The sequence below is a fragment of the Schistocerca americana genome, chromosome 1 (genome assembly GCF_021461395.2).
Source record: "Schistocerca americana isolate TAMUIC-IGC-003095 chromosome 1, iqSchAmer2.1, whole genome shotgun sequence".
Taxonomy (NCBI): domain Eukaryota; kingdom Metazoa; phylum Arthropoda; class Insecta; order Orthoptera; family Acrididae; genus Schistocerca; species Schistocerca americana.
The window spans coordinates 810,888,673-810,914,798 of NC_060119.1; the positions used below are offsets into that span (position 1 = coordinate 810,888,673).

Below are 26,126 nucleotides of genomic sequence, written 5' to 3' on the forward strand. Positions count from 1 at the left end.
GTAATGTGTGGTTTTCATGAGCAATAAAAAGGGCACAAATGATGTTTATGTTGATCACTATTCCAATTTTCTGTACAGGTTCCGGGACTCTCGGAACCGAGGTGATGCAAAACTTTTTTGATGTGTGTAACTTGGACTTCGGCGGAATTCATAGAAAAGTGTGTAAAGAGTTTAATTACTAGGTTTGAAGTATCCTGTCACATGGTGGTAGATGTGACGGAGATGTCCAACAACGGATTAGGCAGGGAAGGGCTGCTATCCAAAAACTATAAACTGTACTTTGATCCTCAAAATTGAGTTTAAAGGTTAAAATGTTTTCATACAATTGCGTCTTGAAATCTACAAGAAGTTATCGGAGGGAGTGCTGGGAATTCATAGAAAGAAGTAAAAAGAGACTGACAGCTTTAGAAATTGACCATTTGAGAAATGCATGCAGAATTTCCCAACTTGACCACGTAAGGAATGAGGAAATAAGAGAAACGATGCACTCTCCTTATAATTTTATGTACGAAAATAGAAGAAAGACGGCTATGCTGATTAGAGGATGACAGAAGAATGGAAGAAGAAAGATGGTCAAAGAGCGTACTTTCGTGGCAATATCCTGGTAGGAGGAGAAGAGGAAGACCACACAAAGGATGGCTAAGGGTTAACCAAGAAGCGATGGAGAGAAAAGGAATAGAAGAGGATGAGGAAGAATGGTGAGATCGAGTTGTTTGGCGACGGAGACATGGCATGCAGCGACATCTGTAGGACGCCCAAAAACAGAAGAAGAACAACAAGAGATGATCCTGAGAGGAAAACGAATGATAAATTTAACCTCTAGCAACCCCATACACATAGATTACTTTAGCTTATCCATTACCAGAATGCGAGCACTACCTTGGTGCGCCCGGCTGATGATGAGATTAGGTTGTTTAGCTTATTTGGCTCAAGTATTCTAAAACACACTGAAATATTAATTTCGTTGTAGGATATACGTAAAAACAAATCTTCTAGATTCTTCATTTATTATCATGTCTACAACACTAAAATATCTAATGAGTCATACAGTTTTACAGATAACACCATTATTTACAGAAAATTACTCTCTGAGGTTTGGTATTCACCAAATCATCGAGAATGCAACTAGTTTCAATTTAACTTGAAGAAAGGCTGAATTAAAAATCTGAGCCACAAGTATTTAGAAGCCTATCACATAAAATGTATGTTTTGCCCATATTACACAGTCCAGTCACATAACGTGACCACCCGCCAAAAAGCCCGAATAGCCACATTTCGAGGGAATGGGCACGCCAGTCCATTCCACGAATATCCACTAGTTCCAAGAATTGCTCCACCTGCGCGGTTTGACTTTGTCGCGCATTCTCATCCATTAAAATGAAGTCATGACGGAATGCATCCCTGAAAAGACGTGCATGGGAAAGACGTACAGTGTCACAATAGCATTGATCAGTGAGCGTACCATGTTCAAAGATTTGGAGGGCAAGCACCCTAATACGACATTACACCTCCCCACACCTAGATCATCAAAACAATCATGTGTGACAATGTTCCTGAGGGCATTATTTGTTCCCACTGCCATATGGAGGTATGTCTAGCATTGGTATATCCACCCCCAAATGTCACCGGTCAACGTGCTGTACACCGTTCTCGTATGCGTCTTTTTGGAGGTGGATTCGGCCCTGACTTCTTTTTTATTGATGGCATTGCGAGACCACATTGAACTGCGCAGTGGAGGAGCTCCTGGAACGAGAGGATACTCGGCCTTCCCCTTCCTTCGACTTACATCCCAATGGGCACGAGACGCGTTGGGAGACTATTGCAGCACGTGCATATCCACCAACAACCGTCCGTCAGTTGTCAGCCGTGCTGGTGGAGGAATGGGACACTCTATCACGGAACTCTGTACCAAAACTGTGGCCAGCGTGGGAGTGCTCTGCAGAGCAAGCACTCCCATCCGTGGGAAAGCGTGGAAGGGTGGAGATGGAGAGGAGTGACACTATCAGTAATGTGAGCCCCCCTCAGAACCAAACCCAGAATCCACGCCCGATCGTGCACTCATTCATCGGCGCCCCCCCCCCCGTCCTCCCCCCCCCCCCCCCCCCCATGGTGCTGGCATGCGGGTGCAGTGCGCACCGGATGAAGGCTCGCCAATGCGTCCACCAATGATAACAGAAAGCCTTTGTAAAACACTGTAGAGCACGATGCTGAAGCCTGGAGACAGCGCCTTACCGATGGCCGCTACGGTGGCGTCGATGTGCGGGTCGTAGCCGGCGTGCACGCCCTCGCTCCACACGGCGGCGGGCACGGGCACCAGGCGACGCTGGCGCGGCGACGGCGACACCGTGAAGTACATCTCCCCGTCGCGGCCCTCCGTGCTCGCGCCGCTGCAGTCCGTCTGCAATCGGGAGCTCCATACAGTGCGAATACCGGACACTGGAGCGCGACTCCATAAAAATCTTACAGGATCTTAACTGAGTGCTTTGAGATAAGGAACGAATGTCGTATTAATGACTTGGGAGACAATATTAACAGCAATGTCACGCTTTTAGCAGATGATGGAGTTACCTTCTAGGAGTTTCGGACAGGTTCATTACATCAAAACAAGAAAAAAACGCCCACAAAAGTTGGGCTTTAAAGTGCATACCTTAAGAGCTATGAGCACTTGTTCAACTTCAGAACTGTAAGACAGATCTTTTCTACTACAATCTCTTTGCTTTCCATATTTTGAGAGGAGGTAGTATGAAACGAAACAACAAAAAAATGTCTAGTAACCTCGGGCTGGTAAGTGCTCACCTTTAGAGTTACGAGCACTTGTTCCGTAGAAGAGACGTGTTTCACAGTATCGAAGATGAGCAAGAGCTCATAGTTCGTAACGTATGCACATTGCAGCTTTTACTGGACTTTTTTTCTTGTTTTGGTCCGTACTGCCTCCTCCCAAAATATGGAAAGCAGAGAGCTTGGGCCCGCCGGAGTGGCCGAGCGTTTCTAGGCGCTACAGTCTGGAACCGCGCGACCGCTACGGTCGCAGGTTCGAATCCTGCCTCGGACATGGATGTGTGTGATGTCCTTAGTTCTAGGGGACTGATGACCTTAGAAGTTAAGTCCCATAGTGCTCAGAGCCATTTAAACCAAAGAGCTTGCAGTAGAAGAGATGTGCTACACAGTATCGAGGAAGAGCAAGTGCTCATAGCTCTTATGGTATGGTATGAATTTTAGAGCCCATGTTTACTGAACATTTTTTCTTATTTTGGTGTTAGAAGCCTGTCTCCAAATTTTGAAAAATCGTTGTGAAACACCCTGTATAACGCGGCAATGTCCGAAGAAAAACTCTGCATAAATGGCCAGTCAGATCTTCAAGATTTCAAAGCGGTGCAAAGACTGGTAACTCGCTTTAAATGTTCAAAAATGGAAATCTCTACACTTTGCGAAACGAAAAACATGTACTATTCTAAAACTACAATATCACAAATTCATAATTAGAAACGCTCAGCTCATACAAATATCTGGGTGTAACGATTTTTAGGGATACAAAGTGGAATGATCATATGAAGGGCTTATTTCAATAGTGGTACAAGTCCATTACCTCCACTTTTCTGATTATAGTGCTTCTGACATTAATGATCCGAACAAACAGAAAGAAAGGTTCGTCTCCAGCAAGAAGCCATATGCTTGAATATTTCTGGTATCTCAACTGTAGATTTTTCAGCGCTCATTTAACTTTTGGACTATGTATCTTAAAATGAACAAAAATGCACTTGTGCCACTACTGAAATAAGCCCTTCATATACGCTCACTCATAGACAAAGCACAATCAATCTGGAAAGATGGCTGCTCACAAAACACTCATTCAACAAACCTAGAATATTACTCAATGGCGTGGGACCCTACCAAATAGGGCTAACAGGGGATAATAGACGCATGCAAGGCAGTGCAGCACGAGTGGTCACAGGTTTGTCTGACCTACGGGAGAGTGTCATAGAGGTATTGAAAATTCTGAACTGGCAGATGCTTCAAGATAGACCCAAACCATCCCGTGATAACCTACTTACCAAGTTTCTATAGCCAACATTATGTGACGAATCTAAGAATATACTACAAATCCCTATGTATGGTTCCTGAAGTAATTGCAAAGACAAGATCAGACTGATTAACAGTAAAGTCCCATCCAGATTCATTACAGAATCGAACTTACATGTATAAAACATCATATCTCCCCAACTATGTCGTACAATGATATAACGTTTCAGGTACACTCATTGGTACATGTGAACATTGTCTGCAAAATGTGTTGCCGATAGAGTTGGTAGTAAAGAAATATTAAATTAAAACGTCACGTATAATGCTGCAGTCTTACTGCATAAACAGCGAAATTATAGTAAGTGATAAAGTTTATTCCTTTCATCATTTTACGGAGGTGTCAGCGAGAAAAAATTTGGGTGCCTGGGTGCAGTTGAAATTGCTTCCCATGATCAATGCATCCTACCGACCCAGGAAACGAGGCGTGACTGTTTCTGAGAAGAAAATGGAACGTTCACAGTGCTGACCCGAACCAGATGACGCATAGACATTGACAATCCTGACGCCTCTAAACGTGAGAGCCATCAGGGAGATAGGCAACAGCATCAGCTAAGATACCATTACGTAAGAGGATCGCCGCCCCACTACCAGTAGGGGAAGCATAAGAGACATGTGCTGTAAAACCATGGGGTGCACAGAAAGTTGCAACGTGTACCTCCTGAAGGAGAGCAACATCAGCGTCCGCAGTATACAGCATGTCGTGGAGTACAGCCAGTTTTTGGTATACGCGAATGGTGTTGACATTGATCGTGGCTATGTGATAAGTCTGGACAGCTACCGTCGACAGGAGGATGGGGCGATGCAAACACGGGGGAAACACAGGGAACTCCCTGTTAGGCCCCCACGGAAGGACACATCCCTGTGACGGGGAAGGAGACGACTCCATCAAGGGTGATCCATCGCTCTGTACACCTCCAGAATATCTATCCTTAGCATTGACGTCGTCGGCCCGGTAGACAGACGTCTCACTGGGTCGGTTCAGTGGAACACTATCAGAGGTGCGCCCACAGGCAGCGTCAGACACACAAAGGGAAGCAACCGTGTCAGACGCAGGTGAGGGAAGGTCGATGTCTGGAGGTGGACGCTGACTGGAAATGGAGGCGTAGAAGGACGTTGCGTCATCAAGTGTCAGGACTTCAGAGGACAGAGCACCATCAGTAGCAGGGTCGTCATCCTGTGTGCACAGCCAATGGAGACAGTCATCAGACGGGGTAAGGCGTTGTCGCTTCCGTTTCCTCAGCGACCGTTGCTTCCTAACATGCTGTCCTGTGTCAAATGGCGAGCGGCTATCATCCGACATGTGGCCAGATAGCAGAAAATTGGTGGTCGGTACAGCTCCATGATCAACACATAATTTGCTATTAAATGGACAGTTCGGCTTTATAAGTCGTCTAACAAGTGAAAATGCTATATTCTCTTTTCCTTGTGAGGAAGTGGATGGATTAAAACAAAAGGTTTCGAACGCTAGACCTACTTTTTACCCAAAGCGTTTGATTATGTTGATCATAAAATGTTGCTCCAGAAGTCTGGCTGCTATGGAATGCGGGGAGTAGCTCACAATTGGTTCACCTCTTACTTTGATAGCAGACAGAAAAACGTTATTCTCCACAGTGTTGAGAATGGCTATGATGTGGTGTCTGAATGGGGCATGATTAAATGGAGGATCAGTGTTGGGGCCACTCCTGTTCCTTATTGGTACGTGGGTCACTCCAAAAGAAATGCACACTATTTTTTTAAGTCCATCTTTTATTCTACATGTTTGAAAATTTTACAGTGAGTAGATACATCCTTTAGGAACAATATTTTCATTTCTCCACATAATTTCCATCCCTCTCAACTGCCTTACGCCATCTTGGAACCAGCACCTGTATACCCGCACGATAAAATACTGGACCAACCTGTTGGAGCCACTGTTTGGCAGCGTGCACAAGGGAGTCATCATCTTCAAACCTTGTTCCACGAAGAGAGTCTTTCAGTTTCCCAAAGAGATGATAGTCGCATGGAGCCAGGTCAGGACTGTAAGGCGGGTGTTGAACTGTCCATACAAGTTTTGTGATCGCTTCCATGATTTTTTGGCTGACATGTGGCCGTGCATTGTCGTGCAACAGCAAAACATCCTGCTTTTGCCGATTTGGTCGAACACGACTCAGTCGAGCTTGAAGTTTCTTCAGTGTCGTCACATATGCATCAGAATTTATGGTGGTTCCACTTGGCATGATGTCCACAAGCAAGAGTCCTTCGGAATCGAAAAACACCGTATCCGTAACTTTTCCAGCAGAAGGTGTGGTTTTGAATTTTGTTTTCTTGGGTGAATTTGCATGATGCCACTCCGTTGATTACCTCTTCGTCTCTGGTGAAAAATGATGGAGCCATGTTTCATCACCTGTCACAATTATTCCAAGAAATTCATCTCCACCATTCTCGTACTGTTCCAAAAGTTCGCTGCATACCGTTTTTCTTGTTTCTTTGTGAGCCACTGTCAACATCCTGGGAACCCACCTGGCACAAACCTTTTTTAACGCCAACACTTTCAGTATTCTGCAAACACTTCCTTTCCCTATCCCAACAAAGGGTGACAATTCGTTCACTGTGATGCATCTGTCAGCAGTCATCAATTCGTTAGCTCTCTGCACATTGTCTGGAATATGTGCAGTACGTGGCGTGCCGCTGCGAGAACAATCCTCAATATTGCCGTGCCCACTTTCATCACGTTACCTGCTTGCCCACCGACTAACTGTACTGCTATCGACAGCAGCATTTCCATAGACCTTTTTCAACCTCTTGTGAATGTTTCCCGTTGTCTCGTTTTCACAGCACAGGAATTCTATGACAGCACGTTGCTTCTGACGAACGTCAAGTGTAGCAGCCATCTTGAAGACATGTTGTGATGGCGCCACTCGCGGGAACATGTTGAACTAAGTTTGAAAACAAGCGGGAAGGATTTATCTACACACTGTAAAAGTTTCACACATGCAGAATGAAAACTGTATTTTTACAAAAATAGTGTGCATTTCTTTTGGAGTGACGCTCGTATAAATGATACGTCCTCTAGTATTAAAGATGATTCTAAAATATTTCTGTTTGCTGATGACACTAGCCTGGTAGTAAAAGATGTTTTGTGCAATGCTGGCACTGTTTCAAATAGTGCAGTTCATGACATAAGTTCATGGCTTGCAGGAAACAAACTAACATTAAGACTCAGTTTTTACAGTTTCTAACACACAATTCAACAAAACCCGATGTTTTAATTTCCCAGAATGGGCATATGATTAGTGAAACCGAACATTTCAAACTTCAAGGCGTCCAGTTAGATAGTAAACTGTCGTGGAAAGTCCACGTTCAGGATCTTGTTCCAAGACTTAATGCTGCCATTTTCATTGTTCGAACGGTATCTGAAGTAAGTGATCGTTTGATACGAAAATTAGTCTACTTTGCTTAATTTCATTCGCTTATGTCGTATGGTATTATATTTTGGGGTAACTCTTCCCATTCTAAAAGCATATTTTTGGCTCAGAAACGGGCAGTTCGGGAAACAAGTGGTGTAAGTTCGCGAACCTCTTGCCGACCCCTGTTCACTAGTCTGAGTATTTTGACATTGGCCTCTCAGTTATATACTTTTTACTGTCGTTTCTTGTTGACAATATCAGCTCATTCCCAAGAATAAGCAGCTTTCACTCAGTTAATACTCGGCAGAAATCCGATCTACATTTGGATCGCACTTCCTTAAATGTTGTGCAGAAATGTGTGGAGTATACTGCTGCATCCATTTTCAACAAGCTACCACAAGAATTAAAAAATCATAGCAATAATCCAAGCGCTTTCAAATCGAAACTGAAGAGTTTCCTCATGGGTCACTCCTTCTATTCTCTCGATGAGTTCCTTGAAGCCGGCCGCTGTGGCCGAGTGGTTCTGGGCACTTCAGTCTGGAACCACGCGGCAGCTACGGTCGCAGGTTCGAATCCTGCCTCGGGCATGGATGTGTGTGATGTCCTTAGGTTAGTTAGGTTTAAGTAGTTCTAAGTCTGGGGGACTGATGACCTCAGAAAAAAAAAATGGTTCAAATGGCTCTGAGAACTATGGGACTTAACATCTTAGGTCATCAGTCCCCTAGAACTTAGAACTACTTAAACCTAACTAACCTAAGGACATCACACACATCCATGCCGAGGCAGGATTCGAACCTGCGACCGTAGCAGTCCCGCGGTTCAGGACTGCAGCGCCAAGAACCGCAAGACCACCGCGGCCCGCCGATGACCTCAGATGTTAAGTCTCACAGTCCTTAGAGCCATTTGAAGTTCCTTGAAAAATTAAGCTGATTCTTGTTGTACTGTTTACTGCGTTTACTTCAACTTACGGTTTGACTTTTTCGGGTTCATGAACATTTTATTTTTATCTGTTATTACTTTTACGTTGTAATCTCATGTACTGACACGTTCCATGACCGTGGAGGTTTGTTCCTCAATTCGGTCCTATGGAACTAGACGTGTAAATAAAATAAATAAATAGACAGCTTCTGCCTGCTGACGGTCATCGTACATTTGTATTGCCTCTGGTAGGAGAGGCAGGCGAAACATCCATCGCGTCGTCGAGAGGAGTCGTCGCCGATACCGACTGATTCAGAGGGAGCACAGCAGGCAGCAGCGCCTCAGACTTGTAAGATAGAGGTAACACAGTGGGCGGCGCTGGAAGAGCGGCGTCTCCGATCGGCTTCTGAACCAGTCTACGTCGGAGACAATCAGAACGAACATTGCCTTCCCGGCCACAACCTGAACAGGAGCGGGGCTGGCCATCGTACATGACGAGAGCCGTACAGCTGGTAATAACCGAGGAGGAAGGCACGTGTTTCTGTAGTTCTATTTTTATCTGACGGACATCATTGAGGACACGGTATGTTTCGGACGTGTTCCAGGTTTCAGCGACGTGACTGACGACGTTACCGTAAAGTTTCAAGGCGGTCACCACAACGTCCAATGCTACCTCAAACGGGAGTTCGGAAACCTACGTTCGGAGGCTAAAACCAGCATGATCAAGCACGACAATCCTCATATGTCAGTTAGAATATCGGAACTTGAGAGCGTCGCGCCTCACAACGTCGGCGCTCAGCTCGTCATTCACCAGCTTTATGTACACAGTACTACTGAGGATCGGAAAATGAATTCAGAGGACATCTTGTGGCGGGAGACGCATTTCATCCCGTTAATTTAATCGTGGCTAGGGGGTAAGAAAAGACCATGATGATCGATGAAGTCGGACTCTGAGACAAGCCGGTACGCGCAAGTAAACGAACGCGCGCTGGTTCGCAAGGAGCACAACAGGCGAGACTCAAACAAGGCGTGCGCGCCTCACCACTGTCCAAAGGTAGACTGCGACACAAAAAAATGGCTCTGAGCACTATGGGACTTATCATCTGAGGTCATCAGTCCCCTAGAACTTAGAACTACTTAAACCTAACTAACCGAAGGACATCACACACATCCGTGCCCGAGGCAGGATTCGAACCTGCGACCGTAGCGGTCACACGGTTCCAGACAGAAGCGCCTAGAACCGCTCGGCCACACCGGCCGAACTGCGGCACATTAGGCTATCTGAACACGCTTCACGGCCAGACCCAAATTTCCAAATGTCGTCAACCACGTGTCACAGCCATTATGTATATTACTCACGTGCGGGGGAGACATTTTAATTAAAAGTCGATTGCCCGGTATTGGCGGAAGAGACGCAGAAGTAACTTGTTTTGTAACAAATGTCTACCCTCGATGTAGATAGCTAGCTTTCTTTTTATCTTTCGTCATTTTAAAAATTAAAGTGTTCACAGATAGTTCTTTTTCATTCATTTGGGTGATGGGTGGAGGGGGAGAGGGGGCAGGGGAGCGAGGTGTGGAGGCGGGAGAGTGTTGGCTAATATCTGTTTGCTGTCAGGGGTAATCATCTAATGATCTCACAAAGGCTAGGAACCACTGGCCTAGGTTCTTGGCTTTCAGGATGTCACATGAGAAACTGACGGTCAAATTCTCATCGGAACATCAGTAAGAACAAGAGTCCAGTAGCGAAACCTGTTAGGTCCTGTGTAGGTAATACAGCTGTTTTTTACTGGCTGTTACAGAATGCGTGACGAGCAATGAGGGGGGGAGGAGAAGAGGAGAGCGGGGTTTACCGCGCAGCGAAGCGGGTCAGTGGCGCGGCCCTCGCAGCACGCTCAGCTGCCGGCGGGCGCGCCGTGTGCGGACAGCGCGTAACAACACGTCTGCTGCCGCCGCCGCAGTGGTCGCACAAGTGGACCGGCTGCCCCACCGGCCGTGGGCTCGGCCGACCCGTTCTGCGCTCTCAGGTGACTCACCGCGCGCACAGGACGGAGGAACGGTTGCCCAAAGCTCACCGATTCCGCCAAAGATCTGGCGCGACGTTGCAACAAATACAGTTCCGGAGTATTACGAGAATATTAAGAAGGTGCTCTTCCTGTCCAAACTATTTACCGTCCATGTTTCACTTCCATACATGGCTACACTTCATACAAATACTTTCAGAAACGACTTCCTGACACTTAAATCTATACTCGATGTTAAAAAATTTCTCTTCTTCAGAAACGCTTGCCTTGCCATTGCCAGTCTACATTTGATATCCTCTCTACTTCGACCGTCATCAGTTATTTTGCTCCCCAAATAGCAAAACTCCTTTACTACTTTAACTGTCTCATTTCCTAATCTAATTCCCTCAGCATCACCCGACTTAATTCGACTACATTCCATTATCCTCGTTTTGATTTTGTTGATGTTCATCTTATATCCTCCTTTCAAGACACTATCCATTCCGTTCAACTGCTCTTCCAAGTCCTTTGCTGTCTCTGACAGAATTACAATGTCATCGGCGAACCTCAAAGCTTTTATTTCTTCTCCATGGATTTTAATACCTACTCCGAATTTTTCTTTTGTTTCCTTCACTGCTTGCTCAATATACAGATTGAATAACATCGTCGAGAGACTACAACCCTGTCTCACTCCCTTCCCAACCACTGCTTCCCTTTCATGTCCCTCGACTCTTATAACTGCCATCTGGTTTCTGTACAAATTGTAAATAGCCTTTCGCTCCCTGTGTTTTACCCCTGCCACCTTCAGAATTTGAAAGAGAGTATTCCAGTTAACATTGTCAAAAGCTTTCTCTAAGTCTACAAATGCTAGAAACGTAGGTTTGCCCTTCCTTAATCTAGCTTCTAAGATAAGTCGTGTGTTCCAACATTTCTACGGAATCCAAACTGATCTTCCTCTAGGTCGGCTTCTATCAGTTTTTCCATTCGTCTGTAAAGAATTCTCGTTAGTATTTTGCAGTTGTGACTTATTAAACTGATTGTTCGGTAATTTTCACATCTGTCAACACCTGCTTTCTTTGGGATTGGAATTATTATATTCTGCTTGAAGTCTGAGGGTATTTCGCCTGTTTCATACATCTTGCTCACCAGATGGTAGAGTTTTATCAGGTCTGGCTCTTCCAAGGCCGTCAGTAGTTCTAATGGAATGTTGTCTACTCCGGGGGCCTTGTTTCGACTCAGGTCTTTCATTGCTCTGTCAAACTCTTCACGCAGTATCGTACCTCCCATTTCATCTTCATCTACATTCTCTTCCATTTCCAGAATATTGTCCTCAAGTACATCGCCCTTGTATAGACCCTCTGTATACTCCTTCCACCTTTCTGCTTTCCCTTCTTTGCTTAGAACTGGGTTTCCATCTGAGCCCTTGATGTTCATGCAAGTGGTTTTCTTATCTCCAAAGGTCTCTTTCATTTTCCTGTAGGCAGTATCTATCTTACCCCTAGTGAGATAAGCCTCTACATCCTTACATTTGTCCTCTAGCCATCCCTGCTTAGCCATTTTGCACTTCCTGTCGATCTCATTTTTGAGACGTTTGTATTCCTTTTTGCCTGCTTCATGCACCGAATTTTTATATTTTCTCCTTTCATCAATTAAATTCAATATATCTTCTGTTACCCAAGGATTTCTACTAGCCCTCGTCTTTTTACCTACTTGATCCTCTGCTGCCTTCACTACTTCATCCCTCAGAGCTACCCATTCTTCTTCTAGTGTATTTCTTTCCCCCATTCCTGTCAATTGTTCCCTTATGCTCTCCCTGAAACTCTGTACAACCTCCGGTTTAGTCAGTTTATCCAGGTCCCATCTCCTTACATTCCCACCTTTTTGCAGTTTCTTCAGTTTTAATCTACAGATCATAACCAATAGATTGTGGTCAGAGTCCACATCTGCCCCTGGAAATGTCTTACAATTTAAAACCTGGTTCCTAAATCTCTGTCTTACCATTATATAATCTATCTGAAGCCTGTCAGTATCTCCAGGCTTCTTCTATGTATACAGCCTTCTTTTATGATTCTTGCGGAGGGAGCTGTGGAAGTAAATTAATTTATCTATACAAAATCATAAGCTGTCTTAAACTACTTGGGCGAGAATTATGAATATTTTTTTCTTCTAATGAGGGTTTCATTTATGAAATAAGAATGTAATGTACTTTGAAGAAAAGTATTTTACCCAGCTCAACCTAGCCGTTCCACTCACTTCTTATGTAGCATTTTACATCCCTGTGTTTTAGCAGATGTGCTGTATTAATTTAAACTTGTGTCTGATATCTGTTGGCAACCGGATAATGTAAAAAAAGGTGAAGTAATATGAAATCTAACAACAACGAAGTCTGATGTCCGTATACTCCTAGGCTACATTTCAGAAACAAACAAAGAAAAAAATCCACCGAGGGTACCACAAATGTGTTCTAGCAAGAAGACGGACCCTCTTCATTTCATTCTTAATAAATTCCTCTTTTTCAAAAATTCTTTCCTTGTTATTGCCAGTCTACATTTTACATCTTCCCTACTTCGGCCATCATGAGCTAGTTTGCTCCACAAACAGAAATTCTCAGTCAATTGCTTTTAGCGTCTCATTTCATGTTCTGCATCTACACCTACGTCATACTCAGCAAGCTTATGGTACGTGGTGGAGGCTATTTTTTGTGCCACTAATTGAGCATTCCAACCCTGTTCCACTCGCGAATAGCCCATGGGGAAAATGACTGTCTTGAATTTTCTCCTCATGGTCATTACGCGAGACGTATGTGGGGGGGGGGGACATAATGTGTTGTCCGACTCTTCCCGGAAAGTGCTCTCGAAATTTGAATAGCAAATCTGTCCGTGATGCATAACGCCTCTCTTGTAACGTCTGCCAATGGAGGTTGTTGAGCATCTCCGCAACGCTCTCGTTCCGACCAGGCTATACAGCGACGAAGCGAAGGATTTTCTCCATCTTTTCTATCAATCCTATCTCGTACGGATCCTAGACAGATGAACAGTACTCCTTAAAACCACTTCCTTCGTGGATGAGTTACATTTCCTTAAGTTTTTTCCAATGAATCTCGCACCTGCTTTTCCCACTATTTGTTTTGCCATTCCACTTAATGTCGTTCTGGGTAGTTACTCTTACAGGTGCGGTTCCATCGGTTTGTCATCGATAGTGTAGCTATACAATAGTGGATTTCTTGTCATATGTATGCGCAATATGCTACATTTATTTACTTTCAGGATCAACTGCCGGAGCCTGCACTATTCGTCAGTTGTCCGCGAATCGTTACTATCTTCTGGCGTTGCTACTTTGTTGTAGACAACCGCATCATATGCGAACAGCCTCAGAGAGCATCCGACACTTTGTACTAGATCATTTATAGATATTGTAAACAGTAACGATACTACCACATTTCCTTGGCGTACACCGGAAATTACCTTTACATCTGTCGATTTTGTTACGCTAAAAGCGACGTGTTAAGTTCTGTCTGCAAGGAAGTCTTGAATCCAGTCGCTAATCTGCTCCGATATTCAATAAGCTCCTATTTTTTTCACTAAACGGCAGTGCGGGATTGTGACAAACGCCTTCCTAAAGGCAAGGAACACGGCATCAACCTCAGCGGAGTTGTCCACTGCGTTGTGAATCTCACGGAGGAACAGAGCGAGCTGAGTTTCGCAGGATCTCTGTTTTCGGAATCCATGTTGGTTTTTATATTATTTAGTCCGACTTCAGTCTAATACCCTTGTTTTACTTTTATTGATGTTCATCTTATCATCTCTTTTCAAGACGCTGTCCATTCCGCTCAATTGTTCTTCCAGGGCCTCTGCCGTCTCTGACATCACATCATCATCGGAAACTGCAAGGTATTTATTTCTTCTCTTCGAACTTTAATTCCCTTTCAAAATTTCTCCTGGGATCCCCTCACAGCTTGATCAGTGTACTCATTGAATAATATCGGCGATAGGCTACAACGACTGCTTCTAGTTCATGTCCTTCGTGGAAAGTGGTTCTGTACAAGTCGCAAATAACTTTTTTCTCCCTACATTTTATCCCTGCGACCTTCGGGATCTCAAGGAGTGTAGTCCAGTCCGTGCTGTTAGAAGCTTTCTCTAAAACTGCAAATGCTATAAACTAAGTTTACCTTTCTTCAACCTATCTTCTAAGATAAGTCGTAGGGTCGGTATTGGGTGACCCTACATTTCTCCAGGGCCTAAAATGATATTCCTAGAGATCAGTAAATAATTGATGTCAGCCTTTTGGAACCGTGACTTAATAAACTGATGGCTAGGTAGTATTCATACCTATCAAGCACCAGCCTTCTTCTGAATTGGAATTGTTACATTCTACTTGAAGTCTGAGGGTATTTCGCCAGTCCTATATATGTTGCACCCCAGATGGAAGAGTTTTGTCACGGATGGATCTCCTGAGGCTATCAACAGCTGTGATGGAATCTCGTCTACTCCCGGTGGTTTTGTCGACTTCGAACTTTTAGTGCTCTATCAGATTCTTCTCGCAGTATCATATCTCCCATTTTATCTTCATCTATATCCTCTTCCATTTCTGTAATATTGGCTCCATATCCTTTGTATAGACTCTCTGTATGCGCCATCCACCGTTTCGCTTTTCCTTCTTTCCTCAGTACTGGTTCACCATCTGAGCTCTAGATATTCATGCAGCTGCTTCTCTTTTCTCCAAAGTTCTCCTTAATTTTCCTATAGGTGGCATCTGTCTTTCTGCAAGCTATGTACTCGTTTATATCATTGCATTTGGCCACTAGCCATTCGTACTTAGTCACTTGCACATTCTGTCAATTTTTTTTTTTTTGAGACATCTGTATTTTCTTCTGCCTGCTTCATTTGCTACGTATTTACATTTTCTTGTTTCGTCATTTAAATTCAATATCTCCTGTGTTATCCAGGGAATTCTACAAAGCTTTATCTTTTTACCTATTTGATCCTCTGCTGCCTTCGCTGTTTCATCTCTCAAATCTATCCATTCGTCTTCTTTTACATTCATTTCCCCTGATTCAGTCTAACGTTGTCTAGTGCTACCTCCGCAACTCTCAACAACCTTTCGTTCTTTCAGTTTATCCAAGTCCCATCACTTTTATTTCCTACCGTTTTGCAGTTTATCCAGTTTTAGTCTGCAGTTCATAAACAATACATTATGGTCATAGTCCACGTCTGCCCCGGAAAATATCTTATAGGTCAAAATTCTTTTCCAAATCTCTGTCATGCCATTATATAACCAATCTAAAACCTCCCGCAGGTCTCGCAGGAGAACTTCTCTGAAGTTTGGAAGGTAGGAGACGAGATACTGGTGCAAGTAAAGCTATGAAGACGCGTAATGCTTGGGTAGCTCAGTCATTAGAGCACTTGCCCGTGAAAGGCAAAAATCGCGAGTTCGAGTCTCGGTCCAGCACACGGTTTTCATCTGCCAGGAAGTTTCATATCAGCGCACCCTTAGCTACAGAGTGAAAATTTCACTCTGGAATCGAAACCCTTCCAGTGTTTCCAGGTCGCGACCATGATGTTTCCGACATTATTTGTAGGTGCCGCAAGCAGGTTCCGACCAAGCAGTTTTACACCGTGAGTTTTCTGACAGAACCTCCCCACTCCTAATTTACGCTACTCGTTCACAAGTAGCGGGTGTGTTGTTACCGTCAATCAGACAGTGCGCTGCCAATAGGCTTCTTTTCGATATGATTTCGTAGTCCTAATGTACTTGAGTTCTGTGAATTGTGATTAATGGAAATAACTACAGCGATAGGGAAGCCGTGTCTTCCCAGCAATAGTTATTGCTACTGGTTGCATAGTAAATGTAATGTGTATACGAACTGGTTGTGTGTAAATTCAGAATGGAGTAAGTGCCGTGACCATTTGAAATTTGCAAATAGCAGAAGCACGGCTGAACAGCAACATTCTTGCCCACCTGACAAAGCAGATATGGAGATTACGAAACGAATGCCTAGCTGCAGGAAAAGTGTCCACGACATAAAAAAAAACAGTGTCTGTTTTAAAAAAAATTTAAATAGCAGTTTCAAGATGTAGAAGATAAAGGTTTAGATTTCATCGCAAGTATGTCAACGTATGAGAACTCCAAGACTGCATTCTGCAAAGCAAGAAGGGATGCTATTGAGTCGACCGAGCATCCTGAATCTAGCTCGGAGATTAAATTGAGCCAAGACATTTTGAAATTAACTGGACTTTTTTTTTTAAAACGGAGGGGTATGTTCCAGAGAAAATAACGCTGGTGATCGGTTGTGAAGAAGCGGAGAAAAATTCTGCATACAATTGGAACTGTTCTTGTGGACGGGATATTTGACAGTTGTTTGAACAATTCAAACTGTACACTGTACACCACACTCGTTGACATCAGAAGCGCAGAAGAAGAGACGACGGTATACTTGTCTTATATGCTTTGTTCCAGACAAAAGTCAAAATACATATGAAAGACTTTTTTCTGGACTGAAAAATAAGATGCCTGGTTGGTCACTGAAAACAACAGTGCAAGACTTTGAAATGGCTACTATTAAAGTTATGCAAATAGTGTTCCCCAGCACATCCCTTAACGGTTGCAATTTCCGCTTGAACGAATGTTTGTGGCAGAAAATACAAGAATTGGGATTAAAGATGGAATACAGGTATGGAGAAGAATTCCAAGTGTTTTGCCGCATGTGTGCTGCAGCGGTACACATTCCAGCAAACAGTTTTGACGAAGTGTGTGTGGTTATAACGGAGGAAATACCCAATGTAGAAAACGTCATGAAATTCGCAGACTATACATAGTCAATCAATGGATGGAAAATCCCAGTATACCAACTGAAAAGTGGAATGTTTTTAACTAGCGGCATGGGACCAGGGTTGCTATCCAAGGTTGGCATAGGAGACTAAACTTCTCAACAAATGAAAAACACCCTAACGTGTAGTTTCTGATAAATGAGCTGAAAGAGGAAGCAGTAAATGCTTTATTTGAACTTAAAGATGGTTCCATTGCCTTGCTTCTTCAAAAAAGAAGGAAAAGGTGCATAGAGACAGAGATTATAATATGTAATGACTCGAGCGATTTAAGGTGTTTAGAATCTCTGGCATTCTTATAACGACTGACTAAGAAATTAAAATTTATAACATTTGCTGAAGTAATGTTACAGAAGGAAAAAGGTGAAAATGGAAACAAACAAAAAATCAAAAATTAAAAATGTATAAAATAAATAATAATTATTTAAATAAAAAGTTTCTCATGTAACACGTTTTTAAAACTGTCTATAAGGTACAAAATAGTTTCTCCTAGCTTCATACATATTGTTAATCCCATATAGATTGTCTTAAAAATTTTGCTTGTGAATTTTTAATAGCAATGACATTGTAAAATTGAAAAAGGAAAGCGTAGAGCGCATGCAATAGATAATTGATGCATGAGTAGTTCACCTAAGGAACTAGAAACTTTATCTCAACAGCAGCAGCTCTCTACACTGCTCGCTATTATTTACTGCATGCGCCCCACATTTTTCGTTTTAAATTTTACAAGGATTCTCGTAGCTGTTAAAAATTCACAAGCACAAATTTTCAGGGCTATCTGTATGGGGTTAGGAGTCTGAATAGGGCTAGGAGAAATTATTTTATGCTTTTTAGTCTTTTTTAAAACGCCAATCAATCACTGAAACTTTGTACAAGAAGCGAGCGCCGCTGACCTGGAAGACGGAGGCGGTGAAGGCGGCGAGCGGGGGCCGCAGCGCGAGGCCGGCGCCGCGGACGAACTCGTGGACGCGGCCGCGCGTCTGCCGCCGCACCAGCAGGTTGGTGCGCCGCCGCACCAGGTCGCCCACCGCCGACCAGTCCGCCTCCTCCACGTGGCCCTCGTACCACTGCTGCGCGCGCTCCTTGTAGAACTCCAGCAGCTTGCCTTTACTCTGCACAAGTCGCGCGCGCCACCACGTCACTCATCTCTCCACCACAAAATACACTTCTTCTTTTATTTTCTATTTTTTTACGATATACTCGCCAGAGCAACACAATGTGGAACAATAAACAGGACACTGACCTGAAAAGATACAAAAATTAAATTTTATAAAACTACGGCGGTTGTCTTATAACTAGGCGAGAGCTAGATACACTACTAGCCATTAAAATTGCTACACCAAGAAGAAATGCAGACGATAAACGGGTATTCATTGGACAAATATATTATACCAGAACTGACGTGTGATTACATTTTCACGCAATTTGGGTGCATAGATCCTGAGAAATCAGTACCCAGAACAACCACCTCTGGCCGTAATAACGGCCTTCATACGCCTGGGCATTGAGTCAAACAGAGATTGGATGGCGTGTACAGGTACAGCTGCCCATGCAGCTTCAACACGATACCACAGTTCATCAAGAGTAGTGGCTGGCATATTGTGACGAGTCAGTTGCTCGGCCAGCATTGACCAGACATTTTCAATTGGTGAGAGATCTGGAGAATGTGCTGGCCAGGGCAGCAGTAGAACATTTTCTGTATCCAGAAAGGCCCGTACAGGACCTGCAACATGCGGTCGTGCATTATCCTGCTGAAATGTAGGGTTTCGCAGGGATCGAATGAAGGGTAGAGCCACGGGTCGTAACACATCTGAAATGTGACGTCCACTCTTCAAAGTGCTGTCAATGCGAACAAGAGGTGACAGAGACGTGTAACCAATGGCATCCGATACCATCACGCCGGGTGATACGCCAGTATGGCGATGACGAATACACTCTTCCAATGTGCGTTTACCGCGATGTCGCCAAACACGGATGCGACCATCATGATATTGTAAACAGAACCTGGATTCATCCGAAAAAATGACGTTTTGCCATTCGTGCACCCAGGTTCGTCGTTGAGTACACCATCGCAGGCACTCCTTCTGTGATGCAGCGTCAACGGTAACCGCAGCCATGGTCTCCGAGCTGATTAGTCTACGCTGCTGCAAACGTCATTGAACTGTTCGTGCAGATGGTTGTTGTCTTGCAAACGTCCCCATCTGTTGACTCAGGGATCGAGACGTGTCTGCACGATCCGTTACAGTCATGCGGATAAGATGCCTGTTATCTCGCCTGCTAGTGATACGAGGCCGCTGGGATCCAGCACGGCGTTCCGTATTACGCTCCTGAACCCACCGATTAAATATTCTGCTAACAGTCATTGGATCTCGACCAACGCGAGCAGCAATGTCGCGATACGATAAACCGCAATCGCGATTGTCTACAATCCGACCTTTACCAAAGTCGGAAACGTGATGGTACGCATTTCTCCTCCTTACACGAGGCATCACAACAACGTTTCACCAGGCAACGCCGGTCAACTGCTGTTTGTGTATGAGAAATCGGTTGTAAACTTTCCTCAAGTCAGCACGTTGTAGGTGTCGCCACTGGCGCCAACCTTGTGTGAATGCTCTGAAAAGCTAATCATTTGCGTATCACAGCATCTTCTTCGTGTCGGTTAAATTTCGCGTCTGTAGCACGTCATCTTTGTGGTGAGCAAATTTTAATGGCCAGTAGTGTAAATACACGGTCCAGTCACACCATCACCGCCTATGTTCTACTCACAGACGGCAGGTGGCAGCACTACCAGTGGAGGGTGTATAAAGCGTGTCAGTGGGATGCGAAACACAATGCAGTCATTGTCCTGTTGTGGAAACGGAGCGATTTATCCAACTTCCAACCGGGCGTGGTCATTGGCTATTGGGCCGAGTGTGCAAGTATTTCCGAAACGGCTAAGTTTGTATACTGCACGCGTGCTGCTGTGGTTAAAATATAATCGTGCATGGCAAAATGGCACTATTCATAACTGGCGCCAAGGCAAACGTGGTTCACCACAGGTGCTGGATGACAGGGGTAAACGACTGCTGCGGAGATGTGTGCGGGCGAACAGATGTGCAATTGTTGAGCAACCGAAAACCCAGATGAACCAAGGTGGACCAGTGGTGTTTCCTCAACGACTGTTCAGCGAAAGCTGCTGTGTATGGGCCTCCGCAGTAGGCACCTGGTTCATGGACCCATGCTGACTGTTGTTCATCAGCACGATACTGCAACCGAAGGTCCACTCAGTGGCGACAGGTAGGCTTTTCAGATGAATCACGTTTTATGCTCCATCGGACAGATGGCTGTTGGCGTGTACAACGTGAAACGTCTGAAAGCAAACACAGTGTAACAATCGTCAGGAGGGTCAAGGCCGGAGGGGGAAGCACTATGTCTGGAGAATACTTTCGTAATATTCCCAGGATGATCTCCTCGTTCAGGAAGGCACATTTGATCTACACAAGCATGCATGTATTCTTGAGTACCAAGTCCATCCCTACATGCAGTTTATTTTTCCTCGGTACGTGGCAACTTCCAGCAGGACAATGCAACGTGTCATACTGCTTGCAGTGTACGACCGTGGTTTTGAAGAGCACCAGTATGAGTTTACTGTATTCCCGTGGCCACCAAATCCCTGTATTAAAATCCAATCGGCAATCTGTGAGACTACATCGACTGTGCTGTTCGTGCCGTGGATCCTCAACAGAGAAACCTAGCGTGCTGGCCACGTCACTGGAGTGGGCATGCCTCCAAATTCCTGTTGGTATCTTCCAGAACTTCACCGTCTCTCTTCCTGTACGCAGCAGTCTGTACTGCAGAAGATGGCTATTCAGCCTTTTGGCAGGTGGTCACGTAATTGGGACTGGACAGTGTATAAGGCGCATTCAAAAATAAACGAGCCAGAGGCTGTAAAATTAAAACCGCTGAAAGAGTCGTGATGCCACTGTCTGAGGAAGAAGGTACAATCCCTATAACGCTGAGGGACACTAGAGGGACGCAATCACACCCGACGTGAGGACAGAGCGAGCGCTCGGCCGTGCTGGAAACGGTGAAATGGAGGCCTCAAACGAAGTGCGTTTTGGGTACCAGCGACCCTGCGTGCTTCCTGTGGAGACTTTGACGTTTTGACTCGGGTTCAAAGTGGTGACACCACGTCTCGTCTCCAGCGACCACTTGTGACAAGCAGTCGTTCCCTTGCTTCGCATAGTACTGCGCATGTTCAAGAGAGAGTGCCATTCGACATTCTTCCTGCGCTGTGAGGCACTCATTGGGTGCACATTTTGCGAAACTTTCTCTTTAATGGTGAAGTGTACACTTCTGATGCTCAGTGCGACCCTCTGCAGCAATGCCTGCTATTGTAATTCGACAGTCGTGAACAATGAGAGCATTCCACCTGCTGGACAATGGCACCGGTAATGTGGTGTACTGTTCTAGACAGTGCATCCTTGGCCAATGACATCGGTCTTTCTGTGGATTGCTTGTGCCAAGCCTTGACCTTTGCAACAAACGTGTAGTGCTCTCCATATATTTGTGCCACTCTCCTTCCGCTGATGCTAAGATGGCAGCAGCGTCGGTCACAGAGTGATGTGGCTCCGCATTCGGACGCAGTTTCCCTAGATTAAAGGTGGCCATGCACAATCGTATTTACTTTTCCTGGTACAGGGAGTGTTTTCTAACGTAGTGCGCTTCTACTTTATTTATTAGGTATTGTATATTAATCAGAGACAGTGATTAAAGAATTTGCAGTGCGTTCGTCCTCTGGAACTTGTCTGCTGCGTGTCGGTTTTGCCAGTTTCCTTGTTAGGGACGGCAAAAACCGACCTGTTGAAACCGATACAGATGCTTTAACGCTTAATTAGTCGGTACTTTTTGGTCTTAGTGATAACACTTTTTAATTTTTTTAATAATAAACACGTAAAAATAACCGGTATATTAATTTGTGATAGCAGAGGTGCTAAAATTTTTGATTTTTAAATAAAAATTTTTCAAAATGAGCAATGTTGATTAATAAAATTTCCATTTCTTTGAAATATTAGGTTTTAAAGAAAATGAGAAAAATAATGAGTGCTGTTTTAACAACAATGTCGACAGTTAGAAACAAGCAATATATACATTGCATAAAAATCGGTAGAGCACTGCTGACGCAGTAATGTTGCTGTTGTCCCTTACTACCCAGGAGCAGCGGTCCTTTCATGTTTTGGGAACAGAGTAAAAGCCGTCGTTTGCAGCTCACAAATATTTATCATTGACAAGGAATTTCTGTGGCTTCTGGAGAAATGGTATCCTCTTTGAATGAAATTGTTTCTGATGAAAGGAGTCGACTTACAGATCAACACATTATAGAATGTGTATTTGTGAGTAGATTGGTCAATAAATATTGGCCAATGAATTAATTCATTACTAAAATTTTAACTATTGTCATGTAACTGTTCCAGGTAAATGTTCTATTTTTCTCACTATATAAATTGTTCATTTGAATTTTTTAGAAACGGTATGTTTAGTTATATTGATAAAAATCAATTATATTCGATTTCTTGTTAATAAGTACCGTAAATAAATATATTTGACTACGGGATTTTCATTCGAAATAATTAAATAAAAAGAACGCTATAAAATTTACCCAAGAGTTTGTTATTTGTCTGCTATTTCTATGAAGCAATAAAAGAGAAAAGAAATTAAGGTAACTGTAATAAATTAAAAACGTAACAATTCACTCACAGTTTATGATAAAAATAGAAATTAACTGATCTGATGCCTTTATTTATATAATACGCTTTTATCTGGTTGAGGCACTGGGAAACGGACAACTTAACACGAGAAACAGAGTTCTCCAACCTCAGTTTCTCACTCCTTAGCAATTTGGTAATATCCAAATAGTGGCATGATAATGAATTACAATATAATTTTTGAGCAGAGCTCCAAAAAATTAGAATCAATAGGAGAATACTAGCGATTTTCCCAGTATTCAAGTCCTCATTACTTTTTGAGATAAACACGAACGGTAGAGAGACGAGATATTCTTTTATTTACCTATTGTATTTCATATTTTGATTCTACTTATCTTGAACCGTGTAATGCAAAAGGCTGAGAGAGTCTTGTAGCTTTTCAGTCTTTGTTCTATGTTTATTACAGGAAATAATAGTAATGAAAAAATCTAAGATCAATTATTTCAGAAACTGATTATTTTGGGCGGTTTTAGCAGTCAGGTTAAACTGAAGATGAAAGAAAAACCGATATAGCCGAGAATCAGTTGTTTCAGGGAGAAGCGCAATCCGTACCTTGTCTTTCCATCTGCCTTCCAACTCTAGCAAGTACAGGAGTTATGATGCCCCAGGGACGAGCAATGTGTATTAGTATAGGAGACCCAAAGCCGGTTATGCGTTACGTTTTAATAACGTCATGATTGCGTGAATGGTAAACTACAATGCATTTCTCAACAGGTCTCGACGAGAGGAATGGATTACCGAATAAACGACTTAGGGTACTATTTAAAAGAGACGAATTGTTCTTCATATCTTCCTAACGATCGAAGTTGCAAGAAAGGCAATCATGTTGGTTCACATCCCCTGGTAGCTAAACAGTACTGCTTGATACTTTTTTTTTAACGAAAAATTCTTTGTGGTAGTCAAGAGAAGTCGGACACGCTTTATACGTGGTATAAGTAGCTGCTGCATCAATAGTTTATTAAAACTGGTCCTGTGGATGAAACTACTGAAACGTGATTTTTCAACGCGATACAAGTTTAGTTTTATTCAGTTAAATCACCTGTAATTGTAAGGTTTTGTCGTGCAGTTCTTTAGAAATTACTTCAGAAACCTTGTGGCAATACCAGCTAACAGAAAATACTACGGCTAAGAGGAGCGGTTGAATGAAAAGCGAACACCCACCGCAACGGGACCATGGAGTGGTTCCACTGAAAAGTTGTCATCACATTTGTTAACACGTATATCCCACAGGGAGACGAGACGGTCAAAACCGACCTCCACGCATGTCTTTCTTCTGATCGCCAATGATTTGAAATCACATGGTGAAAGATGCGACTGTACTGAGGATGTTGCAGTGTTTCCCAAACAAACCACTGAAGTGTAGACTTTGTCCGATTAACAGTATGAGGACGGGTGTTTTGGTGAAACAGGGTGCTTCCGTCCGGCAACATTCCAACAGCACGAGGCCAAAGGCAAAGACAAAGGAATCCAAAGTACAGGATTATTACAAATGATTGAAGCGATTTCACAGCTCTACAATAACTTTATTATTTGAGATATTATCACAATGCTTTGCACACACATACAAAAACTCAAAAAGCTTTTTAGGCATTCACAAATGTTCGATATGTGCCCCTTTAGTGATTCGGCAGACATCAAGCCGATAATCAAGTTCCTCCCACACTCGGCGCAGCATGTCCCCATCAATGAGTTCGAAAGCATCGTTGATGTGAGCTCACAGTTCTGGCACGTTTCTTGGTAGAGGAGATTTAAACACTGAATCTTTCACATAACCCCACAGAAAGAAATCGCATGCGGTTAAGTCGGGAGAGCGTGGAGGCCATGACATGAATTGCTGATCATGATCTCCACCACGACCGATCCATCGGTTTTCCAATCTCCTGTTTAAGAAGTGCGGTGGAGCACCATCCTGTTGAAAGATGAAGTCGGCGCTGTCGATCTCCAGTTGTGGCATGAGCCAGTTTTCCAGCATGTCCAGATACACGTGTCCTGTAACGTTTTTTTCGCGGAAGAAAAAGGGGCCGTAAACTTTAAACCTTGAGATTGCACAAAACACGTTAACTTTTGGTGAATTGCGAATTTGCTGCACGAATGCCTGAGGATTCTCTACCGCCCAGATTCGCACATTGTGTCTGTTCACTTCACCATTAAGAAAAAATGTTGCTTCATTACTGAAAACAAATTTCGCACTGAACGCATCCCCTTCCATGAGCTGTTGCAACCGCGCCGAAAATTCAAAGCGTTTGACTTTGTCATGGGGTGTCAGGGCTTGTAGCAATTCTGCTTTAGCCTTTTCCGTAAGATTTTCCAAACCGTCGGCTGTGGTACGTTTAGCTCCCTGCTTGCTTTATTCGTCGACTTCCGCGGGCTACGCGTGAAACTTGCCCGCTGGCGTTAAACCGTTTCTTCTCTCACTGCAGGCCGACCCGTTGATTTCCCCTTACAGAGGCATCCAGAAGCTTTAAACTGCGCATACCATCGCCGAATGGAGTTAGCAGTTGGTGGATCTTTGTTGAACTTCGTCCTGTTATGACTGACTGATGTGAGTGCATTTCAAGCACGACATACGCTTTCTCGGCTCCTGTCGCCATTTTGTCTCACTGCGCTCTCGAGCGCTCTGGCGGCAGAGACCTGAAGTGCGGCTTCAGCCGAACAAAACTTTATGAGTTTTTCTACGTATCTGTAGTGTGTCGTGACCATATGTCAATGAATGGAGCTACAGTGAATTTATGAAATCGCTTCAATCATTTTTAATAGCCCTGTAGTTTCACAACTTCTGGTAAGGTCATGATGACCTTATTCTTGGAATGCAGAGGCCCTCTGCTCGTCGAGTTCCTCGAGCGTGAGACCACAGTCAGTATGCAGAGCTATGAAGATGCTTTGCAGAAACTGCGACGTGGCATAAAGTCAAAACGCCCGTGAATGCTGTCGGATGGAATACTCCTGTTGCAAGAAAGCAGTGCCCCCCCCCCCGCCCCCCCACTGCCAATTGGACAAAGGCTACACTTCAGCAGTTTGGTTGGGAAACACTGCAACATCCTCCATACAGCCTGAATCTTTCACCATGTGATATTCTCATTGTTGGCGACCTGCAAAAAGACACACATGGAGATGAGTTTCAATCGGACAAGATAAGGGAAGAGTGGGCATGGTTTTGGATCCGCCAGCAGTCGA

General features: G+C 43.9%; 1 protein-coding gene across 1 annotated transcript in view; it reads right to left on the reverse strand.

The window, feature by feature from the left end:
• The window catches only part of LOC124594325 (serine-rich adhesin for platelets), a 111,073-nt gene that overhangs the window by 21,489 nt on the left and 63,458 nt on the right, over positions 1–26,126 (reverse strand). The window contains exons 4-5 of the mRNA XM_047132691.1: positions 18,102–18,320; positions 2,233–2,398 (exon numbers count right to left, since the gene is read on the reverse strand). Coding sequence (XP_046988647.1) covers positions 2,233–2,398; positions 18,102–18,320 — 385 coding nt within the window. The remainder of the gene's footprint in view (positions 1–2,232; positions 2,399–18,101; positions 18,321–26,126) is intronic.